Consider the following 25391-nt stretch of genomic DNA (forward strand, 5'->3'; position numbering starts at 1 on the left):
TGTGATCAGATGCCTTTATTGGACTTTAAGGAACAGTGTGTTTTCAGACTTTTAGACATCTTTTTTTTCTTTCTCTGGAGAAAAGCACATTTACTGAACAGCCATGGACACTTGTTTCAAGATCAATTCCTTGCTGGGATGGCACTGCTGTTAAATGTACTCGTTCTTCCTGATTGTGCAAAGATGTTTCACCCCATGCAGAGTATGCTTGGCAGCTGCAAGGCCCAGATGATAAGCAGTGGAATTTGTTTCTTCCAGCAGCAGCACATGGGATTGTGACTGGTTTCCTGGCAGGCTTTTCGGTCTCCTGGCTAGCTATAGTGCCAGATGGTAAACTTGACTGTGGGAAAGAGGCAGGGTTTGCCTCCTCGTGACTAACATTCCTTATAGTTTTCAACCATGTCTTAGCCATTTTATTTAGTTTGTTTTATTGAGATGGCTTTTCATATTTCTCTTAGTGTGTGTAACTTAGTTATTTAATCCTAAGCATTTAAAAACTGCTCCTGATCTATTAAGCTTCCAGACAACCCTCAGCAAACAAACTTTTTTGTTTGGAGCAACATTTCCATTTCCCTTGTGAAAGTCGTATAGCCATTAACTTTGTGCTAAATTTTCTTTTTATTTTTGAAAGTGTGGCTATATAGCCAAGTTCTAGAGAAACTCAAGATTTAAGGTATTTCAATTTGCTCTATCAAAGGCATTTTTTCCAGTTCTTCCCTTAAAATGATCCACTCTTCTAATTGTATGCCTGCGATTAAAGATGCAGTAGTTGGTTTTAAGGTGCTCCAGACCCCCATGGATGTTTTCAGGAAAAAAGATAGAAGTAAAAGAAGACACAAACACACATGCAAGTAATACATGTATTTTCAGTTTTGTTAAAAGCTTAGATGAATGTGGTAAGCCAAAATGCCTATAATAAGCAAATTACGTTTGCTAGCATTAGGCAAATACTATGATAAATGTAGCAAGCTGCTTGATAGAGGAGGGACCTTCAGTGAAAACACAAACTTTTATGCAACTTCAAAGTGCATGAATCATTCAAAAAGGAGATTTTTTGTCAACAGGGAAGTGTTGTGGTTTGAACAACATTTTCCCTAAAACTTTGGTGTATTTTTCATTACTACTTTACTAATGACAGAACAGCATTGCCAGTTTGGGAGAGGAGAAAGCAGGCGAGAGAGATGGATAATTGCTTTTTTCATCTAGAAGGTATGCAATATTTTGTTCATTCCTGGCTGATTTAACTCAGGAAAGATTGTGATTCTAAATTGGATTGTAAGAAGCAGGCTAGAGGTAGGCTTTTCTATAGACACTAAGATGGGACTAAATGAGATTGGAGTTGTAATGGATACTTGGGTAATTTAGTGTGATTTAGTCACTGTGCTACTACATTTTGTTGATGTATTTATTGTGACATGAAGCTCATGAAACTAAATACTCTGACTATGACCTGTGGTGTACAAGGTAATTTTTTCTTTTTAAAGCTGGTGCTGGCCTTCTCATGCCTCTTCTTCCTCAGACACCATAATGTGAAACACTGATTAGCACCCTGGTACTTAGTATATCTGAAGATCTAATTAACCACTTTAGTTACCTGAAGACAAATTGCAGTTACATAAAACCACATGATGTGCTTGGAAACTCTGGTCACAGGGATTAAGTGACCTGCATCCTGCTCCCAGCTTACTACAAGTTTCATTACTTCAGTCTTAAGTAAAACATTTAATGTGTCCATACTGTGGACTGCGGGTTCCTAAGGTACGCTTAGCAAGAATGGCCGAATAGTAAAATAACTGAAAAATTATTTGCTTTGTGATGTTAAAATACTAATTTAATCTCAAAAGAAACTGAGCACCAGGTTATAAACCTGTGAAATCTGTGGTTGAAGGGTTTAGATCATGTTGGAATTTGATAATTAATTTAAATTTGAGGTTTGGTTTGGTTGGTGTTTTCTTAAAACATTAGTTTTTAGGGGGGGGTTCATATGTCAGAGGAAGGAGTGATATTCCTCCCCTACCCCCTGCCACCATGATGAAATTGCAATGCATCTTCTCACTCCAGCATATATAGAGTTTTTATAGAGTAGATATACATATTTTGTATAGGAAAAGCATATTAATTTAACAGTTTGATTGTTCTATAAATATCATCATGAGAGACAGTTGTTCTGTACCAGCAGTAGTTGTGTTGATCTTTTTAATGCCATTTACTTCAGTATTTTTAAGATGTCTTTATGTAACATATAAGTAGAACTTTCTTTTATATACAAACTTCATTTTATGTAGACTTTGCCTCCAGTACTCCAAATGCAGTGTATGTTTGGTTCAGAATTGCTCTAGTCATTAAAAATGGAGGAAAACTGAAGATCTTATTTATGGGAGAAGGAGAACTTTGCCCTTTGCAAGTATCAATGGGTATTTTCTTCTGTATGCTGAAAAAATAGAATGTTCTCTGTACCCATCTTTCCACATACAATCTTGGTTTAACTGATCTGTTCTCTCTTAATCTTACTAATGTTCTCTTTCTAAGCAGACTTTTTGCAAGTAATGTTAAAAATTTAATTGCACACTTTCTAGACCCAGATCTCTTTCTATTTACTTAAATAGGAAGCTAATGAATATCAGTAGGTAATCTGTAAAATATAGGTGGGTCATATACGCTAGTTTTTCACTTAATGTTACATAGAGTTTGAACATATACAATGTATCAGTATTCCGTGACTTGGTACACTGCACTGTAGATATTTATTTCATTTCCTTTTTTTCCAGATGATGCACATACACCTGAGGATATTGCCAGACAAATTGGCATTGATGTACAAAAACCTTTGGAATATATTGATACCTGGGAAAAGGCAATTTCTGGTAAGGTTAATAAAAGAAGACAATATAGCAAATTTTAACAGTTATGAAAGAATAAAAACGTGGCCATTCCTACACAAAAAGCACCTCCATTAAAAAGAGAAACTCTCATTCATTCTCATCTATACACCTGCCCTTGACTTCAGGATGCTACTGAAAAAGATAAAAGTAAGACTATTTCATGGTCACTACTTAGTCACTAACATAAACCATGTATTAAAAACTACAGCCAGGAGTGTTATATCCTTATGACACTCAGAATACTGTAAGCATTGACTTTTTTCATACTAATAGTTTCTACATAGCAAAGAGAGAATAAAGTAAACTCATAACCTATTTGTCTTCCCATTTATGAGGAAGTTTTGTTGAATGTCATAGAACCATAGAATCATTGAATAACTAGGGTTGGAAAGGACCTTAACATCATCTAGCTCCAACCCCCCTGCCATGAGCAGGGACACGTCACACTAAACCATGCCACCCAAGGCTCTGTCCAGCCTGGCCTTGAGCACCACCAGGGATGGAATGTTCACAACTTCCTTAGGCAACCCATTCCAGTGCCACACCACCCTTACAATAAAGAACTTCCTTTTTATATCCAATCTAAACTTCCCCTGTTTAAGTTTGAACCCATTACCCCTTGTCCTATATCACTACAGTCCCTGATGAATAGTCCCTCCTCAGCATCCTTGTAGGCCCCCTTCAGATACTGGAAGGCTGCTATGAGGTCTCCACGCAGCCTTCTCTTCTCCAGGCTGAACAGACACAACTTTCTCAGCCTATCTTCATACAGGAGGTGCTCCAGTCCCCTGCCCTCCTCTGGACTTGTTCCAACAGTTCTATGTCCTTTTTATGTTGAAGACACCAAAACTGTACACAATACTCCAAGTGAGGTCTCACAAGGGCAGAGTAGAGGGACAGGATCACCTCGTTCGACCTGCTGGTCACGCTCCTTTTGATGCAGCCCAGGATACGGTTGGCTTTCTGGGCTGCGAGCGCACACTGCCGGCTCATGTTCATTTTCTCATTGACCAGCACCCCCAAGTCCTTCTCTGCAGGGCTTCTCTGAATCTCCTCTCTACCCAACCTGTGGCTGTGCCTGGGATTGCTCCGACCCAGGTGTAGGACCTTGCACTTGGCATGGTTAAACTTCATCAGGTTGGCATCAGCCCACCTCACAAGCGTGTCGAGGTCCCTCTGGATGGCATTCCTTGCCTTCAGCGTATCAAGCGAACCACACAACTTGATGTCATCGGCAGGCTTGCTGAGGGTGCACTCAATCCCACTGTCCATGTCATCGACAAAGATGTTGAACAAGACCGGTCCCAACACTGATCCCTGAGGGACACGACTCGTTACTGGTCTCCAGCTGGACCTTGAGCCATTGACCACAACTCTTTGCGTGTGGCCATCCAGCCAGTTCTTTATCCACCGAGTGGTCCACCCATCAAATTGATGTCTCTCCAATTTAGAGACAAGGATGTTGTGTCAGGATTGTTGGGAAAATTAGGCTTGGAAAAAAAAAACCGGCAATGCAGTTGTTACAATAGCAAGTTATAGGGGTTTTTATGTGTGCTATACCAGGCTTGTCAGTTTTATTTTTCTTTCAAGTCTTGCTGTTTTCTTCAAAACAGTCAATATATTTTTACTGACAAACAGCTTCCACAAAGAGGCCTTCAAAAATAGACTTTTTGTGTTTCACTTTTTCCTAGTCAGCTTCTTAAGGTTTTGTTTCAACTGAAAAGTTGTAGAGTTTTTGTATACCACATGTATACACACAGACATCTGTACAAACATGTAAACAACCTTACATGTAGAGAATTCCATTGTTTCATAAGCATCACCAAGAATAGAGCTTGCTTTAGCTGTGCTTTTTTACTATCATAAAAATTGACTGAAAAGAAAGTCTTTTTGGTTTTACCCACACTTACACCACTTAAAAGAAATTAGATAGTTTACAGCACAGAAGAATTAAGCTTGATGTGTTAAGACACTTGTGTGCTAAAAGACTGCATGTACTCCTTTTTCATGAAGAGAGGTGGAGTCAAGGAAATACTTTCCCAATCCACAAAGAACCCCAACATTAAATAAATCCTAATAGTTTACCAGTCCTTGCAAGAATCTACACTATCACAAAATCTCTAAATTCTCTTGTGTGTCCTAGGTTACAAGCTGAGTCTCCACACATTATTAATTAGATCTGGTATCATTACAGACCATTACCCAAATCATTGTGGAATTTGTAGAAGGGAAGAGTAGGGATTATTGTTTTTCCAGAATGCCGTATAGTAGATTCAAGTGTGACACAGTCCACTGAATGTGATGTTTTGGCTTGCATGTAACTATTGTGGTTGTGTTGTTCAGAAGACTAGGTACAAAACACTGATGAGTAAATACTTGCATGTTTCCACCCAGTAAATATCTTAGACAATGCTGTCCTCTGTGGTCAAAGGGAAAATTAATCGGATACTGCCATGTAGTAGTATATACAAAAATTCATTATCCTTTTTTAGGTCTTCAGGCATATTTTTTTCATCTCCGTCTGGGTATTAAGAATGAATATGAAACCTATAAATGCTCTTTTCAAACCCATTACATCTTCCTGAAATAGATACAGCATTGTTTCCTGTCTGGATCTGAGGGATTAAAAAAAAAAATAGAAAAAAATGTTTATAAATGACTACAGAAGTCCAAAAGGAAAAGGGAACATGGAAAGATGGACATGTTTGTATATTTAAAGTATTTCTAAAAAGGCTCTCCCAGTGAGTCTTCGGATCTGCTCTCTTCTTGTCCACAGTCATGCTATTTTTTAGAGTAAACTAAGGTCCGATATGTAGGACCCAAAGTACTCTGTGTAGCCAGTAACTCAGTATCAGGCAACTTGTGTATTTGTTGACACTGGCAGCATTATAAGAATTATCTTATTCTTAAGGATTTTCACCTGTAAGGTACAAGAAGTCTTTTGTTACATTAATGTGTTGCACATATCTCCTTTTCTTCAGAAGTGCAAAGGTAAATAATGGAAGAAAAATCTTTGCCCTTCCTTTGTATAATGAAATCCTTCATAATTGCCTGGAAAATATAGGCAATTATATATTTTGTAAGTATGAATTAACAGACTTAGGTTCTCCTTTCAGGTTAAGGTTCTCCTTTCTTCCTCACTGTCAAGGGACTTTGCCAGATAAATTTAATAGATATTGGCTGGAAATGCACATTGAAACAACCTAGTTGAGGGCTCCAGTAGTTTCTACTAGTAACAGTCTTTATCTATATCAGTACATGAAGTGACAGTAACTTCTTAATTTTTCACTTTTGTACAGCACAGGATAAACTATCCTTAATGACAATTTCCCTTTTGCTACATCTTTTGCTTCAAGCCGAGCATGACCAGTTTTATCTGTTAGAAAGTACAGAAGATCAGAAATCTTGTGAGTAGGATACTGAAGGTGTTTCTGAGTACAGTGAGATGGTATTTGTTGTGGGAAGAAGTATCTTATTGTCTGCCAAAAAATTACTGTTGACAAAAATAAACTACACAGAAAATGAGTTGCTGAAACACTTGTACAAAATCCCAAAGCAGCTACATAATTTCAGTGTAAGCTTGATTTAACACTCTATGGCACACTCTTACCAAAGAATTTAAGGCTGAAAATACAACTTGTACAACAGCTTCCAACCTTACCTCTCCACTTCTGATACTAAATCAGACATGAAACATAGTTTGAGAAGTCAGAATATAACTTGTAATGGGTTTGTGATTTTATGAAATTTGAGGTTAAATAATTAATAATATTGTCTTGTCATCTAGTAACCACATCACCTGGCCCTCAGCATCTTCCTATGCCTCCTCCTGTCAAGCCTACACAAATGCGAAGAAAACCTCTGCCTCCAAACACTGTGACTGGTAAACCAGGGATGCCAGGTATCTCGATCTTTTCAGCATCAATATCATATTATGTGTGAGAGAATACTGAAGTGACTTGCAGGGTATAGGAAAATTTTATAGTATGGATTATTTTTCTTTAATCTGGGATATCTGTAGAAATTAGTCTTCTGGAACATACAGGTCTTGTGTCTTTTGTCTTCATACATAAACTCTGTTTCCCTTTCATTTTCCTAAGCTAGTTATGTCAAAATCATCCCTAGTAAGGGAGCTGAAAGCAAAATAGCATAATGCAATTCATCCTTTAAGAAGATCAACCTTAACAACATTTCATGTCTACTAATAGCATTTGCAGTTACTTAATGTGCATGTCAGATGGGAGATATTAACTATTATGCTTCAGTGTATACTCCCATCTGGTTATTTGGAAAGAAATTCTGTCCCATATGTATGACACATCCATTAACCCCTACAAATAACGAGCTAATAGGCACCCAGAAAACTAACTGCATGGGAGGCAGGGCAAGCTGAGTTATTTCATGTGCACAGTTTAGCTTCAATCCTATGCTACAGTACTCCTGCTCTTGGTATCAGTATAAGAGCACACCAAAACCTTCACATTTCCTGTTTCATTTTAATTTTATCCTGAAGCCAATATTCAGTATCCTAATGTATATTTTGTCTGTGGATTCTATATAAGGATTCTCAGGCTCACATTATTCCAAGTAGTCAGAAACTACTATCTCATTATGCTTGGCATCATGAGAAATGCTTCCCTCTTCAAATTTCTCTCTGTAGTTCACTGGTAATATAAAGGTCTCAACTGCTGTATTTCTTGTTGGCTTTTTTTGATTTGTTTCATTTGGGTTCTTGCATGCTATTAAGGCACTGAAGGCCTAAATAATTCCTTAATATTTTTTGCAGCAGATTAGAAGCAAGAATCTTCAAGCTGGATGAAACAAGCTGCATATTTACTCAACAGCAGAGCCAAGATTGAAATGTTATGTCTATACTTGCTGTTGTTCAATGATGTTTCCTTAGTAATAGAACATAAGATATCGTTACAACAGAACATAAGATATTGTCAGTCCTAAGCTGTAGCATTAAAAATAATGTTGACTTGATACATTTTATTTTGCTTTTAATAGGGTATATGCTAATTTTCTCCATTAAGTGTCTAATTAATTTACCAGTGTTTTGAAATTTCACCCTTTTTCCATACACTAGGGGTCAGGTTGTGCAGTATTACAGCTTCCTAGGCATTCAAGATGGAATAGATTGGTTAGATGATCTGGTTCTTCCTTGTGGGGCTAGTGGCATTTTTATGTGTATTTTATCCAGTTTAGTTTTAATTATCATAATTGAGATTCTTCCAGTTCCCTGGAGACACTGTTCCACAGTGCTAACAGGAAAAATTTACCTCAATGTACTTCTTGGATTTTCTCTTTCATAATTCTGTCTTGTTTCATTTTCTCATTAACATTGTGATTAATTCCTTATTTGTATCTTTCTTACTAATGCAGTGGGAGAGTATTATGGGAAGGTTTCTATGCCAACATTAAAAGCCTCCTGGATGGAAAAAAGGAAACAAGAGAGTTCCAGAACCTTTGAGAAACTGGACTCTAGTGAGAATCCTAATAAATTTATCTTTAATAAGGAAATTAGAAGAGAACCTTTATTAGGAGAATTCTAATAAATTTTCACTTTATGAAATAAATTAATGGGCAATAGGGATTTTTGTTGGTTTAGACTTGGTTCACCAGAGTTCTACCTTCAGTTACCATGTTCGTCTGTATCATACATGCAGGGAAGGTAACTACATTATGATTATGATTTCACAGTCATGCAGTGGTTATCTGGGGGTATGTGCATGCTTTATGAATGCAGTTCTTGTCTTTTACAGCTATTTTGAAAGCAATCAATACATCCTTTACCACAGAATCATAGAATGGTTAGGGCTGGAAAGGATCTTAAGATCATCTAGTTGCCACAAGTTCCTCTTTCTGTCACTATAGCTAAACCCGCTGGACCAACAACACCTGTGAGGACAGGAATGTCATATAAGACACCAACAGCTTTTGCAACTCCGGACTATTATGGTAAGCATATTAAAACAGTTCTGGTTTCTTTTATTTTTTATTTTCTTCTTTTTTTTTTTTTTTTTTTTTTTATTTACATAAAGGTTTTCGTGTTTTCCTTTGCTTCCTTTCCCTAAACTGTATTTATGCATTGTATATTTAATATAAGAAATGTTCTGTCTGGGTTGATTCTAGTTTCCTTTATGCCACTTTGCAACTTCTCTGCCCAGCCTGTAGCTGTGCCTGGGATTGCTCCGACCCAGGTGTAGGACCTTGCACTTGGCATGGTTAAACTTCATCAGGTTGGCATCAGCCCACCTCACAAGCGTGTCGAGGTCCCTCTGGATGGCATCCCTTCCCTCCAGCGTATCAACCAAACCACACAACTTGGTGTCATCAGCAAACTTGCTGAGGGTGCACTCAATCCCACTGTCCATGTCACCGACAAAGATGTTGAACAAGACCGGTCCCAACACCGATCCCTGAGAGACACCACTTGTTACCGGTCTCCAGCCGGACCTTGAGCCATTGACTACAGCTCTTCGCGTGTGGCCACCCAGCCAGTTCTTTATCCACCGAGTGGTCCACCCATCAAACTGATGTCTCTCCAATTTAGAGACAAGGATGTCATGTGGGACAGTGTCGAACGCTTCGCACAAGTCCAGGTAGATGACATCAACTGCTCTGCCCCTGTCCATCAGTTTCGTAGCTCCATTATAGAAGGCCACCAAATTGGTCAGGCAGTATTTCCCCTTAGGGAAGCCATGCTGGCTGTCACCAAGCATCTCCTTGTTTTTCATGTGCCTTAGCATACCTTCCACAAGAATCTGCTCCAAGATTTTGCTGGGCACAGAGGTGAGACTGACTGGTCTGTAATTCCCTGGGTCATCCATTTTCCCCTTCTTGAAAATGGGGGTTATATTATCTGTTTTCCAGTCATCGGGAACTTCACCTGACTGCCATGATTTTTCAAATATGATGGACAGTGGCTTAGCAACTTCATTCGCCAGCTCCTTCAGGACCCGCGGATGGATTTCGTCAGGTCCCATGGACCTGTGCACATTCAGGTTCTTAAGATGGTCTCGAACCAAGTCCTCTCCTACAGTGGGCCTAGGGTCTTCATTCTTACAGTCCCTGCGTTCGCCTTCCAAGACTTGGGTGATACAGTCAAAGCCTTTGCCAGTGAAGACCGAGGCAAAGAAGTCATTAAGAACCTCAGCCTTCTCCAAATCCTGGGTAGCCAGTTCTCCCGATAGCTTCTGAAGGAGGCCTACATTGTCCCTAGTCTGTCTTTTGTTTGCTACATGCCTATAAAATCCTTCCTGCTATCCTTCACATCCCTAGCCAAGTTCAGTTCTAAGTGGGCCTTAGCTTTCCTCACCTGGTCCCTAGCTTCCCGTACAACATCCTTGAAATCTTCCCAGGCCGCCTGTCCCTGCTTCCACCTTCTATAAGCCTCTTTTTTCCTTTGAATTTTCCTGAGCAGCTCCTTATCCATCCAAGGAGGTCTCCTGGCCCTCCTGCTGCACTTCCTTCTAGTTGGGATGCAATACTCCTGAGCTCGGAGCAGGTGATCCTTGAATAACAACCAGGAGTCTTGGGCCCCCCTGCCCTCTAGGGCTGTGTCCCATGGAACCTTACTGAGCAGGTTCCTGAAGAGGCCAAATTCTGCTCTCTTGAAGTCCAGGGCAGTGAGCTTGCTGCACGCTCTTCTCACTGTCCTGAGGATCTCGAATTCGGCCATCTCGTGGTCACTGCAATCAAGACTGCCCTGGAGCGTCACATTTCCAAGGAGCCCTTCCCTGTTGGTGAGCACAAGGTCAAGCATGGCACCTCTCCTTGTCGGCTCCTTTATTACTTGCAGAAGGAAGTTGTCTTCCACACAATCGAGGAACCTCCTGGATTGCTTGTGCCGGGCCGTACCTTCACTCCAACAGACGTCAGGGTGGTTGAAGTCCCCCATGAGAACAAGGGCCTGTGAGTGTGAGGCTGTTCCTATCTGCCTATAGAGCACTTCATCCACAGAGTCCTCTTGATCAGGCGGTCTGTAACAGATCCCCACAGTAATGTCCCCCATTGCTGTTCTCCCTTTAACCTTGACCCACACACTCTCTGTCGACTGCTCACCCATCCCCAGACAGAGTTCCATACTCTCCAGCCTATCCCTAACATAAATAGCAACTTCCCCTCCCCGCCTGCCAGGCCTGTCTTTTCTAAAGAGCCTGTAACCTTCCATTCCAACACTCCAGTCGTAGGAGCCATCCCACCATGTTTCTGTGATGCCTACTATATCATACTCCTGCAGTCGTGCACACATCTCTAATTCCTCTTGTTTGTTCCCCATGCTACGGGTGTTTGTATAGAGGCATCTGAGCCGAGCTCCAAATGAAGCCGGCTCATTGGCTGGAGTGGCTGGAATATCTCTGCATCGCTCCGAGTATTTATTGTAGGTGCTGGCAACTGACTGGGTGTGTTGAGATGAAACAATGCCCCCCTCCCCCAACACATCTAGTTTAAAGCAACCTTGACCAGCCTGGCAAGCCTCCTACCAAAACCATTCTTCCTCTTCTTTGCCAGATCAGCTCCACCAGCCTCCAGTAGACCTGGCCTACTAACTTGGGTCCCATGTTCTAGATACCCAAACCCCTGACTATGACACCACCCTTTTAACCATTTATTATCTTGGCCAATCCTCCTAGCTTTTTTAAGGTCCTCCCCTGTATCCTGGATAATTGACAAAAAGACAATCTGAGCTCCAGAGCCCCTAACCACCTCTCCCAGGGCTCTGCAGTCCTTCTTTATGTTCTCCAGGCTACTTCTATCAAGATCACTAGCACCCACATGGATCACTAGAAGTGGGTAATAGTCCGTGGGACTCACTAGAGTAGGCAGCCTCTCTGTAACATCCCTGATCTGTGAACATGAAACAAGCTTCCAGCTGAACAGCCACTACAGTGCAGAAAGATCCTTTTTAAAAGGTTGAGCATTTTTCACGTACTGCATAAACTGAATCCAGCTGCAGTCATTAAGTCTGTGGTTGGTTATGGCTATCTTTATACTAGCAGGTAAGTATGGTGTTTACTTGGCATCACAGCCAAAATGGAGTCCTCAGAAAAGACAGATCTGGCAGCAAAGGTCTACCATGGAATAGCTTTACCATGATGTAAAATGCCAAATGAACTGTGAAATGATACAGTTCTGACACTGAAAAGTCTTATTTATTGTAAATTAAATTATGTTTCCCACAGTTGATGCCACTGTCTTCAGCTCAAGTCCTACATCAGAAACAGATTCTTCAGGCAAACCAAGGTACCAAGGTAGGATTTTAATACCTATGGTATTTTTATTTGGGGGAATATATATGAAGGCTGACCTATCTTGCATTAAAATTAGCTTGTTTGGTTATTTAAAGGCCAAAACACCATTTGATTCTCTTTCACTTCAGTGTCAGATGAAAGGGCTGTAGTGCAGACCATCAGCATACTCTTGACATAATTTTACTTCTGCTTTCTTCTCTGCTACCACCTCCTAGTTTACAGTCTTGCCCACAAACATGTTGTGGCTTTTCCTGTACACTAGCAGTAGTACAACTGCACTCTGTTCACATTCCACCAAATCAAACAAAAATCATCCTGTGGACTTGCAAGCAATCCCAGTGCAATTTACCATAAGAGGTGTCTACTCACCATATATACCTTACCTCTCATTCTAGGCTGTGCATATTCAGATAGTCTGAAATGATAGCATATAGTAGACTTGATGATAAAGTTATTGCTGTTGTAGTAACCTAGAGAGTTTAGCAAGGTGAGATAACAGGAAGAAGTGCTTTTGTACTAAATGATATTGTTATCGTATACTGTTATACATATCGTATACATGTACTAAATGTTATCGTTTCAGGTTGGTGGTTTTTTTTGTCTGGTAAAAGATACTGCATTTCTGAAGACTATCTATCTTTCTTCCAAGAGCATATTGTTTATAGTAGAAGTTTTAATTTTAGAACTAATGTGTTTGTCTTCAGTAGTCTTCCTATATCTGATGCTGAGAACAAGGTTTCCCTCAAAGTTTGTTTCAAGCTTTGGTCCTGTACCACAGAAAATGTTTAAGATTTTGACAGTCACTTTAAAAACTGCAAGTTTAATGATGGGATGACTCTGGACTAAACTTGTTGCTGTTTCTGGTGAAACAAAGTGATGATGGGCATTACATTTTTGTATTAGCATAGCACTAAAAAGCTGCAAATGGAATTGTAGTGTCGTTTTACTAGAGAATATTAATAATTAATTGTCTCATTTTATGACAGAAGTTAATTCTTTCAAACAGTGCATATCAGCCACTAATCACTTCAAAGTGATAATTCACCCAGTGGTGCCAGTGAGAAGGGGGTGAAGGCAGTGCACATTTCAGATATAGCAAAAATAATAAAACGAACGAGCAGCTTACTATTGAATATGCGATTTTCATTCTTAAACATTTATGTTTGACTTGGAGCACCAAGTAAAAATCTATACCGCAAGATGGAAGTTGGGCTGGAGGTGAAAAATGGCATTGGCATTTTGTAAAAACACCTTGTATTGAATAACAGCTCTTTCCTGTTGCTCTTAGCTCCACATGTCAAGTACATGAAGAAAGATGATGATGTGCCTTGCTCAATCACAAGCTCTCTTGAACATTTTCCACAAGAGGAAGCTAACAGCAAGGAAGAACCTACTCGTCCTCCTCAAAATCCTCCAACAAACCTCACAGTGGTGACTGTTGAAGGCTGTCCAACTTTTGTCATATTGGACTGGGAGAAACCAGACAATGACACCGTTACTGGTTGGTTTTATTTCTTTCCTCCATTGTATCAGAATACAGTATTTCCAGCTTATGTATACTTTCACAGTGGTTTTATACCATTTAAAAGATACTTTAATCCCGAGGGCGTCTCAGTGCCTTTATTTTGTGCTACTGTAAACTCCAGTGTGGTTAAGACAGTGCTACTAGATTAAAACAAGATTTTACAACTATACCATTAGTGTCAGTGATGACACAATAAGATACTTAAGTAGTATGACCCTGTCTTGATGCTATAGTATCTTGTCTGGCTTCTCTGTGTACAGAATCTGGTAAGATCTAGTCAAGAAGTTCTAGGAATGTGACAGTAGTCTTTATTACATAAACACATATACATCACGTAGACACACACATCTTTCTTGACTTGAGGATATTGTTGATCCGTGGGCCAGACACAATGAAACCTTACACCCATCTAGTAAGTCAGTAGAACTCTGCCAGTATAATACTTGCTGTACTCACCATAGGGTCACCAAGTTCTCTATGTTAAAATAATCTGGTTTTGTCATTTCCAAAGAAATGTTTTGTATTGAGAATAAACCCTTGTGAGTCATGCAGGAATCAGTACATAGACAAGTAAGCCTGCAAGATGACCATTCATAGTTTTTCTGTCATCTTCTATGTCTCAGCACGAGTTTACCAAAATTAACAACTGAAAATTATGGTTCTTCTGGTCTGTTAGGAAAATGGGCTTTTTTTTTTTTTCTTCTTTTTAAGCTGGACATAGAACTTTGATTTGCAAAATCGCTGGCTTGTCACAGCCATGACCAAGTGGATTTGATACAAGGGGAGTAGAACAGATAAGAATGGGAACTGTGAGGACTAAGACTTGATCTTAGCCATTCACTTTAGCATTTAAGTGGGATTTTTTCAGATATATATGCATGTCATGAAAGATTTCAGTGCAGGGATATAATTAGGTGACTGTCACAAGCAAGGCCACTCTCTTCCCCAAATTAGTCCTCCCTTGACTTTCTAGAAATAATTACTAGATTTAGTCTCTATTCTTTCTTTTTGAAAAATAGTAAATGCAAAACCAAAGGGACACTCAAAACAGAAATTAACTTGCATTTTTTTACTTCTAGGAAAGAGGAAGAAACTTTAATCCATCAGAAACATTTCTAATGGATTAAAAGGGGAATAAAAAGAGACTGTAGGCTATTAAAAAGTGCCAACAATGAAACAGAATGATTACTTGGCTTGTCTTCCACAATGTGCTTCATCATGGAAGAAAAGGAAGTGTGAGCTTATTGCTGACCTTACAGTTAGGCTGAGTAAAGGCTTTCTGTGAATACTTCATATTCCAGGCAGTTCTGCAAATGCTTCTTTTTGTTCAAGTAAAGCCTTTTTGCTGGTGTTGTCTCCTCCACAAACCAGTCCTTAGATTGATTAGATAACACCATTAATCTGCATGTTTTCTTGGAAGTAGACCTGCCGTTTTTCTTGAGCATGTTAATGAACGCACCACAGCACAACCATTTGTATTGCAAAAATAGAAAAACATCTCTGCTATAGCTGGTAAAACTGTCAGTGCACATCATCTAATGATGAGAGCAAGGCCTAATTGCCTTCTGATAACTATTCATTTTCTGTTCTAATACGTGTTGTGTAATATACAGCAAGCAATATGCACAGTTCATATGCAATATGAACCTTTTCTCTGTTCATTTGTAATCAGCATTTGTAAAAGTTAACTTTCCATGAAGTTTCTTCTCTTCTGTAAGAGCATTCTGTGATAACTGAGACATGTGGCATACCCTTCACCATACCAGAAAAGATTAAAACCTTCTGCAGAATACGTGACTAATATTCATTTTGCTTCAATGAGAGAAACTTTAGTTTTCAATCTAGCTATCTTCCTATCTAGATGTAACAGCTTTCCCATAATACCATATTCATTCTTTTTAACTTGAATGAGTAATACAAATATTTGAACTCTGTGGTTTACAAATAAACTTACTGAGCTTGTCTCCTTCATTTTAACTTCAAAAAATTACTCTGTTAATGACTCATCCAAGGACATTTTGTGAATTCAAGAGAAGGCATTGAGTCCTATTTTCTGAAAACAGTGATTACTTCATATTGGCACCAGTATGACATTACTTGGTTAGACAGGCTTAAATCAAGTTTTCTGTCATCTCTTTTTATTTTTGTAGTTTATACATGTTTTTTCAATCATCTGATTTAGGCATCACATTTATATTTTTTTTTAATGCACTGTTTCAGATAGAACGGTGGAAACAGAGAACGTCATTTGCTGGTTACTTTGCTTGACTTTCAGCTATGTTCAAGGGGTTTCGTTGTACTGGTATTCCTAAAAACAAACAGTGATCAAGCTTACATCCTTATTTTCATAAAGGCAGCAAAGGTCAGGAGCAAAAACTATTTTGCTGGTTCTCTGCTACTCTTGTGTTGCCACAGAAATGTTTGTTGACTTGTGCACCAAGATTCACGCACTGAGTAACACGCTAGATGTGCTCAACAGTGCTTTGTGTGTGTGCATGCACGTGTTTGCATGTCCATTCACATGTGCTGTGTTTTCCAATTTAAATGAATTAAAAAAGTCACATGACATATTGACTTGGCAGAACACAGAAAAGTAGAATTCCTACTCATACTCTATCTGGATGTACCTAAGGCAGTGGATACCCACATTCCCTTCCATGCTTCCTAGTAAACATAGTTTCTCAAATGAGGCTTAACTAGGGCAAATAAAGGCTTTTGCATAGTTTGGTGGTTTTTTCCCATGGTGTACTCAGCCCTTGGAGGCTATATAGGAAAAGGTGTTTGTTTCCAAAAGGAAATACACAGAGAAAAAACCCAGATATGTTTTAAAAATACATACAAAATGGATACTATTAATGCTTATGTCTTTGATCATTACACTGGGATCCCACTTGAGCAAACAGCCTAAAGTAAAAGCCCTCTACTTACCCACCTCACTTCCCTTCATTTGAGATACCTATTCCTGCAAGTCTGTGAGTTTGTTTTTAAAAAGCAGTGGTTGGTCTTCTGTAGTTCATGGGTGACTGTTGTGGGGGAGGACTTCTGAACATGGAAATTTTGAAATATTCAGTATTGGCAGTAATTCCTTCCTCCGTGTTAACTTTCTGACATAACTTAAACCTGATTTTAAAGTTTTACATTGCTCTGTATATGCTCTAGATAACTGACTCTACTACAAGGTAAAGATAAAAAGATGCAGTGTAGAAGTCCCTTTTGGAACTACTGCAGTAAATCTGAAATTCATATGTGCATACATGTATATAGTTGCTCAGATTGAATTGCTGTGGTCTAGAAGCTTGGAGTAGTAGAGCATAATTTTGTAGGGCTGCTTTGCACTTCCACTTAATTGCATTATCTTACATAATTTACTCCAGTGGTTTTGATGGCTGTTTTTTGCGTAGAAGAGTGTAAAGAAAGCTATAGCTGCACAATTGAGATCAAGATCAGCTCAATTTTTATGTGTATGCTCATTAACATACACATCTCCTACACTTACTAAGAGTGAGGATCTGAGAGTCCAGCAACAATTAAGAAAGGCTTTTTTTTTTTACCTTTTTAATACTGAATCCTATTGCAGGTGTTTTATCTGTGTTGACAACAAATGGGTCTCCTTGTACAGAGAACTGAAAATTTTAGGAAAAAGAAGTTAAAGAAAAACCCCTACAGCTTGCTAGCATTTAGCTAAGAGCTCAAAAATTAGTAGTAGTATCATTAGAAACAATTAGGAGAGTATAGTTTGCTAGAGGTTTTGTAGCTGTTGGTAGATGGTCTCTGTCTTTGGACTCACAATATTATAACAATACCTGCTTTATTTATTGTGCTGTAGATCTAAATACTCATTGCAAATGTTCTTTGAAAACATTCTCCTTTGCTAGCTTACAATTAATAAAGCTGCACTTGGTATTGTAGACCAGTTTTAAGAAGGGGAAAGGAAGGCACTGAAGACGTGAATTTCTTTACAGAGAGAGGAAAATAAGCAATATACTCAGTGTGTTTATCAGAAGAGGTTGTTATGAACTGGGACAAAGTTTGCTGCTAAAGACTGTGTCTCAGACAGGGCTATGACTGAAGGGGTACCTTCTTCCCAAACATCTGTTGTTAGTTCCCTGTTTAGCGCATGGCTTGTGCTTGATCATACATTCCAGTGAGATGAAAAGAAAGTAGTTAGACTCTATAAATCATATAAATACAGAAATATATTTATGCAAAATTGTTTCATTCTAAACTGGCAGATTCCATAAGTGCACAATCCAGGTTAGTTGGGCAGTTTTCTTTGGAAATCTTAAAAATATTAGGTCTTGATTAGGTCTTAATCAAGTTTTAAGCATTTAGAAACTCTACTTTTATTTTTGATGCTTTTCTATTCAAACTGCAGAATACTTATTTGTGTTTGGAATTTTGTCACTACTGTACCTTTGGGCATAGGTGAGAGGTTGAATACCTTCCGTCCCATAACTGAATTATAAGGAAGTATGAGGGGCTAGGCAATTGGAAATCTGGAATTGGATCTCTCCTTCCTGATGATTTTAGCATAGTAATGTCCAGACTGATTCACCCAAGTTGTCTTTACAGCCTATTAGACAGTAAGAGTGGAAATCAGATAAGAAAAGAGAGAACAATGAAGAAGCTCAAGTAAGCTGTTATTTAAGCACATTTTTCTGTACTGTATTTTTCCAGAGTATGAGGTTGTGTCAACTGAAAATGGAGCAACTGATGGTGAAAAGGAGAAATCGATTATCACTACAAATCAAACTCATTCTACTGTGGAAAATCTAAAACCTGACACAAGGTAATTAAATAAAATCATTTTCTAAGTTAATCCAAGTACTTTTGACTGTAAGCTGTCTGCCAATTCAATTGAAAATCCATACGTATATAAGACCAAATTGGTTTTGCTCCTGTTCTGATAGGAAAAAGGTATGCTTTGGTTTGCTTTCTTGTAAATTAACAGATAATATGCCTTTGAGGAAACTTTAGGAAATTTCCAAGAGTATGGTCTGGACAAACTGCAGAAGTGACCTGTTCTATCAGAAAGACATTGGATTAACAGTCCAATGTAAGAAAATGTACTGCTTTTTATCAACATATCTCTTGAATTTGGCAGATAAAAAAACAAGGTGAACACAAGAAATATTAACCTCATATGTGAGATAAAGATTTATATGTACAGTTGTCTCTTTCCAGGATTTAAGGATACTTCGCGCTACTGGCTTGGTCTGCTTGCTTATTTAGAGATGTTCATTCAAATACTGCAATGCAAGTTGGGCACTGCACAAAGTTTGACTATGCATGGCACATAGAAATGAAAGATGCATTTGTGCTGTGTATGTAGTTTTCTTTCAGTGTCTTGAAACACCTGGAAAGTTAAAAATGGGTCAGTGAATTCCAATTGATGACGTGCATCTTATGTAGTCCAAATAAATATTATAATTCTTTTAAAAAAAGCATCTCTTAAAAAATTATTCTTCTGTTTTTGTGATAAAATTCAGAGATCGGAAGAAACCACTTGTTCTTTGTGCTGCTTATTGATTGCATCAGAAAGCTAATGAATGACACATTTTTCTTCCTGTAAAATCGTCCATTTGGCTTTGGTGACTGGATTTTTCTGTTTCAGATAAATTGCCCTTTTCTATTACTGTCCTTAAATTGGTAACAGTTTAAGCACAGCACAAAATTCTGCATAGAACCCAACTTGAACCTCTATTTCTAGGCAATGTGTGGTTTAATCTAGGGTGTTGTTTCTTAGATCATGTTCTTGAGGAATGAGGGACTGTTGCAGAAAGTGAAGGGGAAAGGAAGAGAATTGGAAAAGAAAGGCTAGATGAAACTGTGATGCCCAAAAAGAGCTTCTTTGACAGACTCCAAAACTTGTAAGAAGGGCTAGCATTTCTGTGTATTGCATTAAGAATATCTGTCTTACTTCTTAAAGGCATGTGTCTTGTGAAAGGGTGAACTGAAGCTAGGTTGCTCTGTCTTGTTAAGAGGCAACTAGGATATGTTGGCAATACAATAGGAAATCAAGCATCAGTTTCCTCAGTCTGCTGAGAAAGCTTAGAAGAAATATATTGTAAAGCAATATAATTCTGGAGTAGTGAACACAAAATGCTGTAGGTGCTGCTAAACTTGCCAGGCTGTACTGTTTGTGTTTTCATTTTAGTTTTGAATAATGCTTTACAAGAATATAGTTGCATCCTTGATAAGAACTGTGTGTTATTACTGAGATTCTCTTCCATTACACACTCAAACTCTGTGTCACATATGGTAACAGAAATGGGATGAATTTGGTTAAGTGTAGAAAAAACATGAAAGCGAAGAAAAGGCCTTGATATTGAGAGAAAAGTATATTTAGATTGCTGTTTGTTCAGAAAGGAAGCAAGATGAAGTCAGGCAGACCTAGCTAGAACCATTGGAAGGGTCATAAGGAAGGAAAAAACAGATGAGATGGTTTTTAACTTTAATTAGTAACAATTCCATCAGTCGTATGAGAGGACTGTTGGGTTTTGGTAAGCAAAACCAGACCAAAGACAGTGGAAACAGTGGAGAAAAGCTGTCTTTTGCAGCAAGGATTTTGGAAGCTAGATATGAGATCACTACTGACTGATGTAGACTGACTTAAGATGTAAAAGCTATTACTCCTCTCCTCCCCAGCCTCAAAAGGGAAAGACAGTGAAAGTCTGTCTGGATTCAGGAGACTATTCCTGAAATTTAAAACCTTTGACAGAAATTGCAGTGGTGCATGTCCTTTGAGTTTCACAGAATTTAAAGGATGTAAAATCCTTCTCAGAGTGGCTCTATTCAATTAAACTCCCATTTCAAAATGTGTGTTTCCTAATTTTGAGGACACCTTGAGGGCTTTGGCAGCAGCACAAGAGAAGGCTGCTGTTACCATTTGAATCCAGGTTTGTTGGCACAATAAATTAGTGTAAAATAAGAAAGTTATGAAGACAGCTGGCATGATGTAGACAGTATCAGTGTTGCAAGGAATAGCATAAAAAAATCTCCTGTCTGTCAGGAGCCAGATCCTCATTAGATAAAGAAAATTGACTTGTGGATAAAACTGACTGAAATAGGAGTAAAAGAGACAATAAAACACAGCTCAGTAAATTAATTGGGTCCCTGAAATGTCCACAAATTCATCAAGTAGGAGATTAAGACTGGGAAGCAGACTTTTCCATAACTAGCCTTAAAGGAAACACTGTAGAAGAGGTGGAGCTGGAAAAGAAACTTAGAAGAGAAAATAAATCCCTTTTGGAAAATGATCAACATTTGCAAAACTACCAGCAAGTATATGGGAAGAGAGATGCTCAATAGCAGAAGGTGGATTAACTGGGGAAGAGCTTCTTGGCCTTCAAGCACTTTGGAGAAACTGACAAGCTGAATTTGAGCCTATTTTTTCCAGCTTCCCTGAAGCCATCAGTGAGCCTGTGTGAATACCTATGCTGCTCTGAAGGTTCAGTGCATCCAGAACTGAAGACAGTTCAGGATGGATCTAAGACGGACCTAAGCAGAAACTTTTCAAAATGAATAAAAATGTTTGTAAATGTGGTATCTTGGTCTCCATGAGTAAATTCAAACCAGAAAGATCCTATAGCAGCAAGATCAAGTCTGTAATTCTCTGGATGTATGCTCTTGAGAAGCAGTACATGACAAAGATAGTCTGCAGTCAGGTTGCCCAAGGTCTATCATCCTGTTGCGGTAAATCAGGTAGGATATGTTAGCTTTGCCCAAAAACTAAAGAGTTAATTATTCACATCCAGCAAGAGGAAAGCAAGACAAACAACTCCTCAGTGTGAAGAAGGCAGAAGGAGCAGCAGGGGAAAACGGTGCATCTTGCCTGCTAGATCATGCTGTTTGTTTGCTTTTCTTTTTACATTCTTCTTTCAAATTGGTCATGCTACTACACTTCTGGGAAGCTCTGCAGTAAGCCAGACATTTATATTCCTTTGAGCTGATATTTGACAAGGCAGCTTTGAAAGATTAGAAGCTAATGGCCAGACTCAGATTTCCATTTAAGAAATTTGGACAGTGTTAGGGAGGCAGCAATGAGAGTCTCTTACAGTCTCTCATGAAAAATTGCATGTATGACTGCAGCTATCAGTAAGTACAAACATAAACATTACATGCATACAGATTTCTCTGAATCAGAAAATTACCATGTAGTATTCTGTGTGTCCATTTAGTTGTCTGAAAGGTGTCTAGATCCGTTAAAAATGCACTGGCTGAAAAAGAAAAGGAGTTCTGACATTCAGTACAGTTATCAAGTATTTGGTTTTAACAGACACATACCATGCTAAAACAGAAGTGAAAATAGACTTTCATAGGCATACAAGTTGTGAGGATTACTTTTAAACGAATAAGGTTATATATATTATGGCAGTTGGTCATATATCTTGATTGTCTTACAATATATATGCTAGCATCAAGTTCTTGGTGACTTGACTGCAAGACGTCAAGACTGTGAGAAGAATGTAGTGATCTGAAAATCTGTCTGTAAGGACATACACCCTTTAAAAGTGAGGCACAGTCAGCTGCTTTGCAACAAAACTGCTTGGATTTTTGTTGGGTTTTTTATGTTGTTGTTGGGTTTTGAGTTTTTTTGTGGTTGTTTGTTTTGTTGGGGTTTTTTTTGGTTTGGTTTTTTTTTTTTAGGGTTCTAAAGGCTCCTGTACAGCTTGATTTTGCTGGAGTGCTGAGATCCCTATGGTTTTTTTCCCCAAGAAAAGGCACACTGTATCCCTGTCATTCTCTCGTAGTAAGGCATGCCTGACAGCTGACATCATATTTATTAAAGGATTTTTCCTTATAGGATGGATATATATTGGATATAACTGATGCCTGACAGGGCAAAATCTTTCTTGTTTTATGAACGTCTTCTGCTTTAAGCATTTCTGTTACAGACGCACTGCTGTGATCTAATAATCACATATTCACAGCTGTTGGTTACAACTTTGTGATGTAGTTAGCTTTGTTACCTTTACATTAGTTCTAAGAATTTTAAAGTGGACCCAGGTCAGAGTTCACTTAGCCCTCTTTTCAATATCACACTTACACACACACGTTTTTCTGCAGTTTTTGCCATCTTCATTCTTCCATTAGTCCTTCACTTGTTAAATGAGTGAAATAGTTAAATTCCATTCATCCTTCTTTCTTGTATTTAGTTTGAACCAAGCGCTGAGGTACCCAGTTTTTACTGTTATTCAAGCAGTGAGTGTCTGTAACTACTGTGCTTGTTGATTGACCCTGAGCAACCTAATGTAGCTTTAAAATAAGCATGAAAAGGGGCCTGGAGCAGATGAGCTTCGTAAGTCCCTTCCAACATAAATTATTGTTTCACCGTATTTTATGGGTAGCTTCTGATCTTGTAATCTCAATTTTGCCCATTTTTTTAATGCAGGCGAAGTTGGTTTGTATGTCAATGCAAATGCCATTGATTTCTTAGCAAAGCAAAATGGGAGAAAGGGATGCACCAATATGAATTTAATTTTTTATCCTCCACATGGAGATTCTGTCACAGTTTTGGGGGAAAATATACTATTTATTCCACTTGGAAAATAGTCAAAGCTACAAAACTGATCATTTTGGGCAGAGCAATTACAATCTAGCTTCCAAGCAGTCATTTGAGGAGTGAGACCTGTAATAATTCATCTCATTTGTCATACAGGTCTCTTGTTTTTGAGTTTCCTCACAATGCTGCTCACACTGCTCACAGTGGAGCTCCTGGTTTCACTGACATACTCAGGACTCTGTGCTCTTTATATATTCTTAGTTTTACATTAAACTGCCCTTAGAAAGAAAGTATTGCAGTAACTTCTCCTATGATAATAGTCAAGCAAGACCTTCCACTTGTGATTCAAGGTAAGGTCATTATCCACAATTTTCAGTATGTCCCTTCTTGAAGTGCTTGTTTGTAATAAACCTTGAGTAGCCTGAGATAGAAATGGGCTTCCCGTAGGTTTTGTTTTCTTCACTCTTGTCTCCTGTGTAGCAGTAATTGTGCTTGTCTGCATATTCTCCTTCACTGAAATCGGTTTCACTGTCCTGCACTTTTTTCATGGACCTGTCCTAGACTAGAATATTAAATGCAGATGTTGTTATTTTTTTACTTCCAATTCTATTTTCCCATTTCCAAAGGAATTTTAAGTTGGGGCTTTTTTTTACTAGTTTTGGAGTTTTGTAACTTCTGAAAAATTCATATTTTGGGGTTTTTTTTAAGTCTCCCAGTTGTCTGCTATAGTATCATTTTAAATTTTATGTTCTTTCTCCTGTTTTTTCTGACAAAATACGTAGTTTTTATTTCTGTATCCCTGCCCTATCTTGAAATACTTTATTAGGTGTACATTTCCTCTTTCATTCTGGTGGCTTGTTTAAGGGCAATTCAGTTCATAGCACACACCACTAGTGTCCAGGAAGATCTGCAACATTAATTTCTATACAAGCCTTCAAAAAAGTGTCTGAATAGCTTTGAAAACAGCTCTCATTCATGTTTGCGTTGGCAGTAATTGGAAGGTAGTAAAGAAAACTACTAAGACTGCAGTCAGAGATGTGCCAAGTTCAGTTAGCCATTAGAGGATGTGTCCCACCAGCTTGCTGGTGTAGATTTTTAATAGAAAACAAGTATTAATAAGGAAAAAAAGGGCTGTGATTCTTGCATTGCACAGCTTTGTAAAACCTCCCTTTAGATGCTGACCCTTTCCCTGATTAAACAGTTTGGTGATTTCAAATCTACTTTTCTCCTTTTTAAAATAATTTTGAGTGGTCTCTTTTGGATTTTTGAGTTTGATTGTGTTCTGAGGCAAAGTATATTTCCATGAGGTCTGTTAAGGAATATAAATAACAGAAAATGTTTTAAGAAATATAAAATCCAAGGCTCCCAGAAAACAAAACCAAACAATCCAACCAACCAACCAGAACTGTGCAGTATATGTGAAATGTGTAGAATACGTGCATGTACCAAACTGCTTTTATAATGTGTGTAGATGATTTCCTTCAAAAATTTTTTTATACTTCTTACAAAAAGTATGAAACAAACAAAGAGAATGTTGCTATAATTTACTCAAAGGCCATACCAAGTAAGTCATCAGCCCTCTACTGAATAAGTTTTTTGTGCACTTGTACACAATAATTCATACCATATGAATAAATAATTCACAATAACAGCTCATGCTGTTATTACCATTATCTAGTATTGATTTGTATTGCAGTTAGCATCTAAACTGTGCTAATCACATACAAGGAAAAAAATCTACTGATGCAAAGAGCTTAGCTTTTGTTAACAGTTAAGAGATGGGCACTACAGTGAAAGCTGTAATGCAGAAAAATGCAAAGTGACAGAAAAATGCTGGAGGTTTTTGTACTTGTTATTAGAATAGTAACAGATTTTTGTACTAGATTGCTGTTGATGACAGGATCATGGGTAAGCATTTCCTATTTCTCCCAGCCCTTCTCCCAACTTGATTAAGAGAAGGACTCCTCAAACAAGCCCAGCACTCCCTCCTTCGCTCCCTCCCTCCCGTTTCTTAAACCTAGTTTTATTTGCTATGTCAGATCATGCTGCTATACAAACACACCGCAGAAACAGAGAAGCTCAGTGTATACATTGAGACAGCCCTGTGTGATATTGTCATCAAACCACCAGCATCTCCCCAGCAATGACTTGAAATCCCAGGACTGTACGCAACTGCTCCAGTCCTCCTATTATGGTGAAAATCTCTCTTCACCTATTTTCAG

General features: G+C 38.4%; 1 protein-coding gene across 1 annotated transcript in view; it reads left to right on the plus strand.

The window, feature by feature from the left end:
* The window catches only part of ABI3BP (ABI family member 3 binding protein), a gene marked incomplete at its 3' end in the record, with an annotated part of 147773 nt that overhangs the window by 109950 nt on the left and 12432 nt on the right, over nt 1–25391 (plus strand). Inside the window, 6 exon segments of the mRNA XM_080613490.1 lie at nt 2769–2864; nt 6670–6783; nt 8760–8843; nt 12071–12139; nt 13428–13640; nt 18342–18453. Of these exon segments, the coding sequence (XP_080469616.1) occupies nt 2769–2864; nt 6670–6783; nt 8760–8843; nt 12071–12139; nt 13428–13640; nt 18342–18453 (688 nt within the window).

The sequence above is a fragment of the Psittacula echo genome (assembly GCF_963264785.1).
Source record: "Psittacula echo genome assembly, chromosome: 3".
NCBI classification, from domain to species: domain Eukaryota; kingdom Metazoa; phylum Chordata; class Aves; order Psittaciformes; family Psittacidae; genus Psittacula; species Psittacula echo.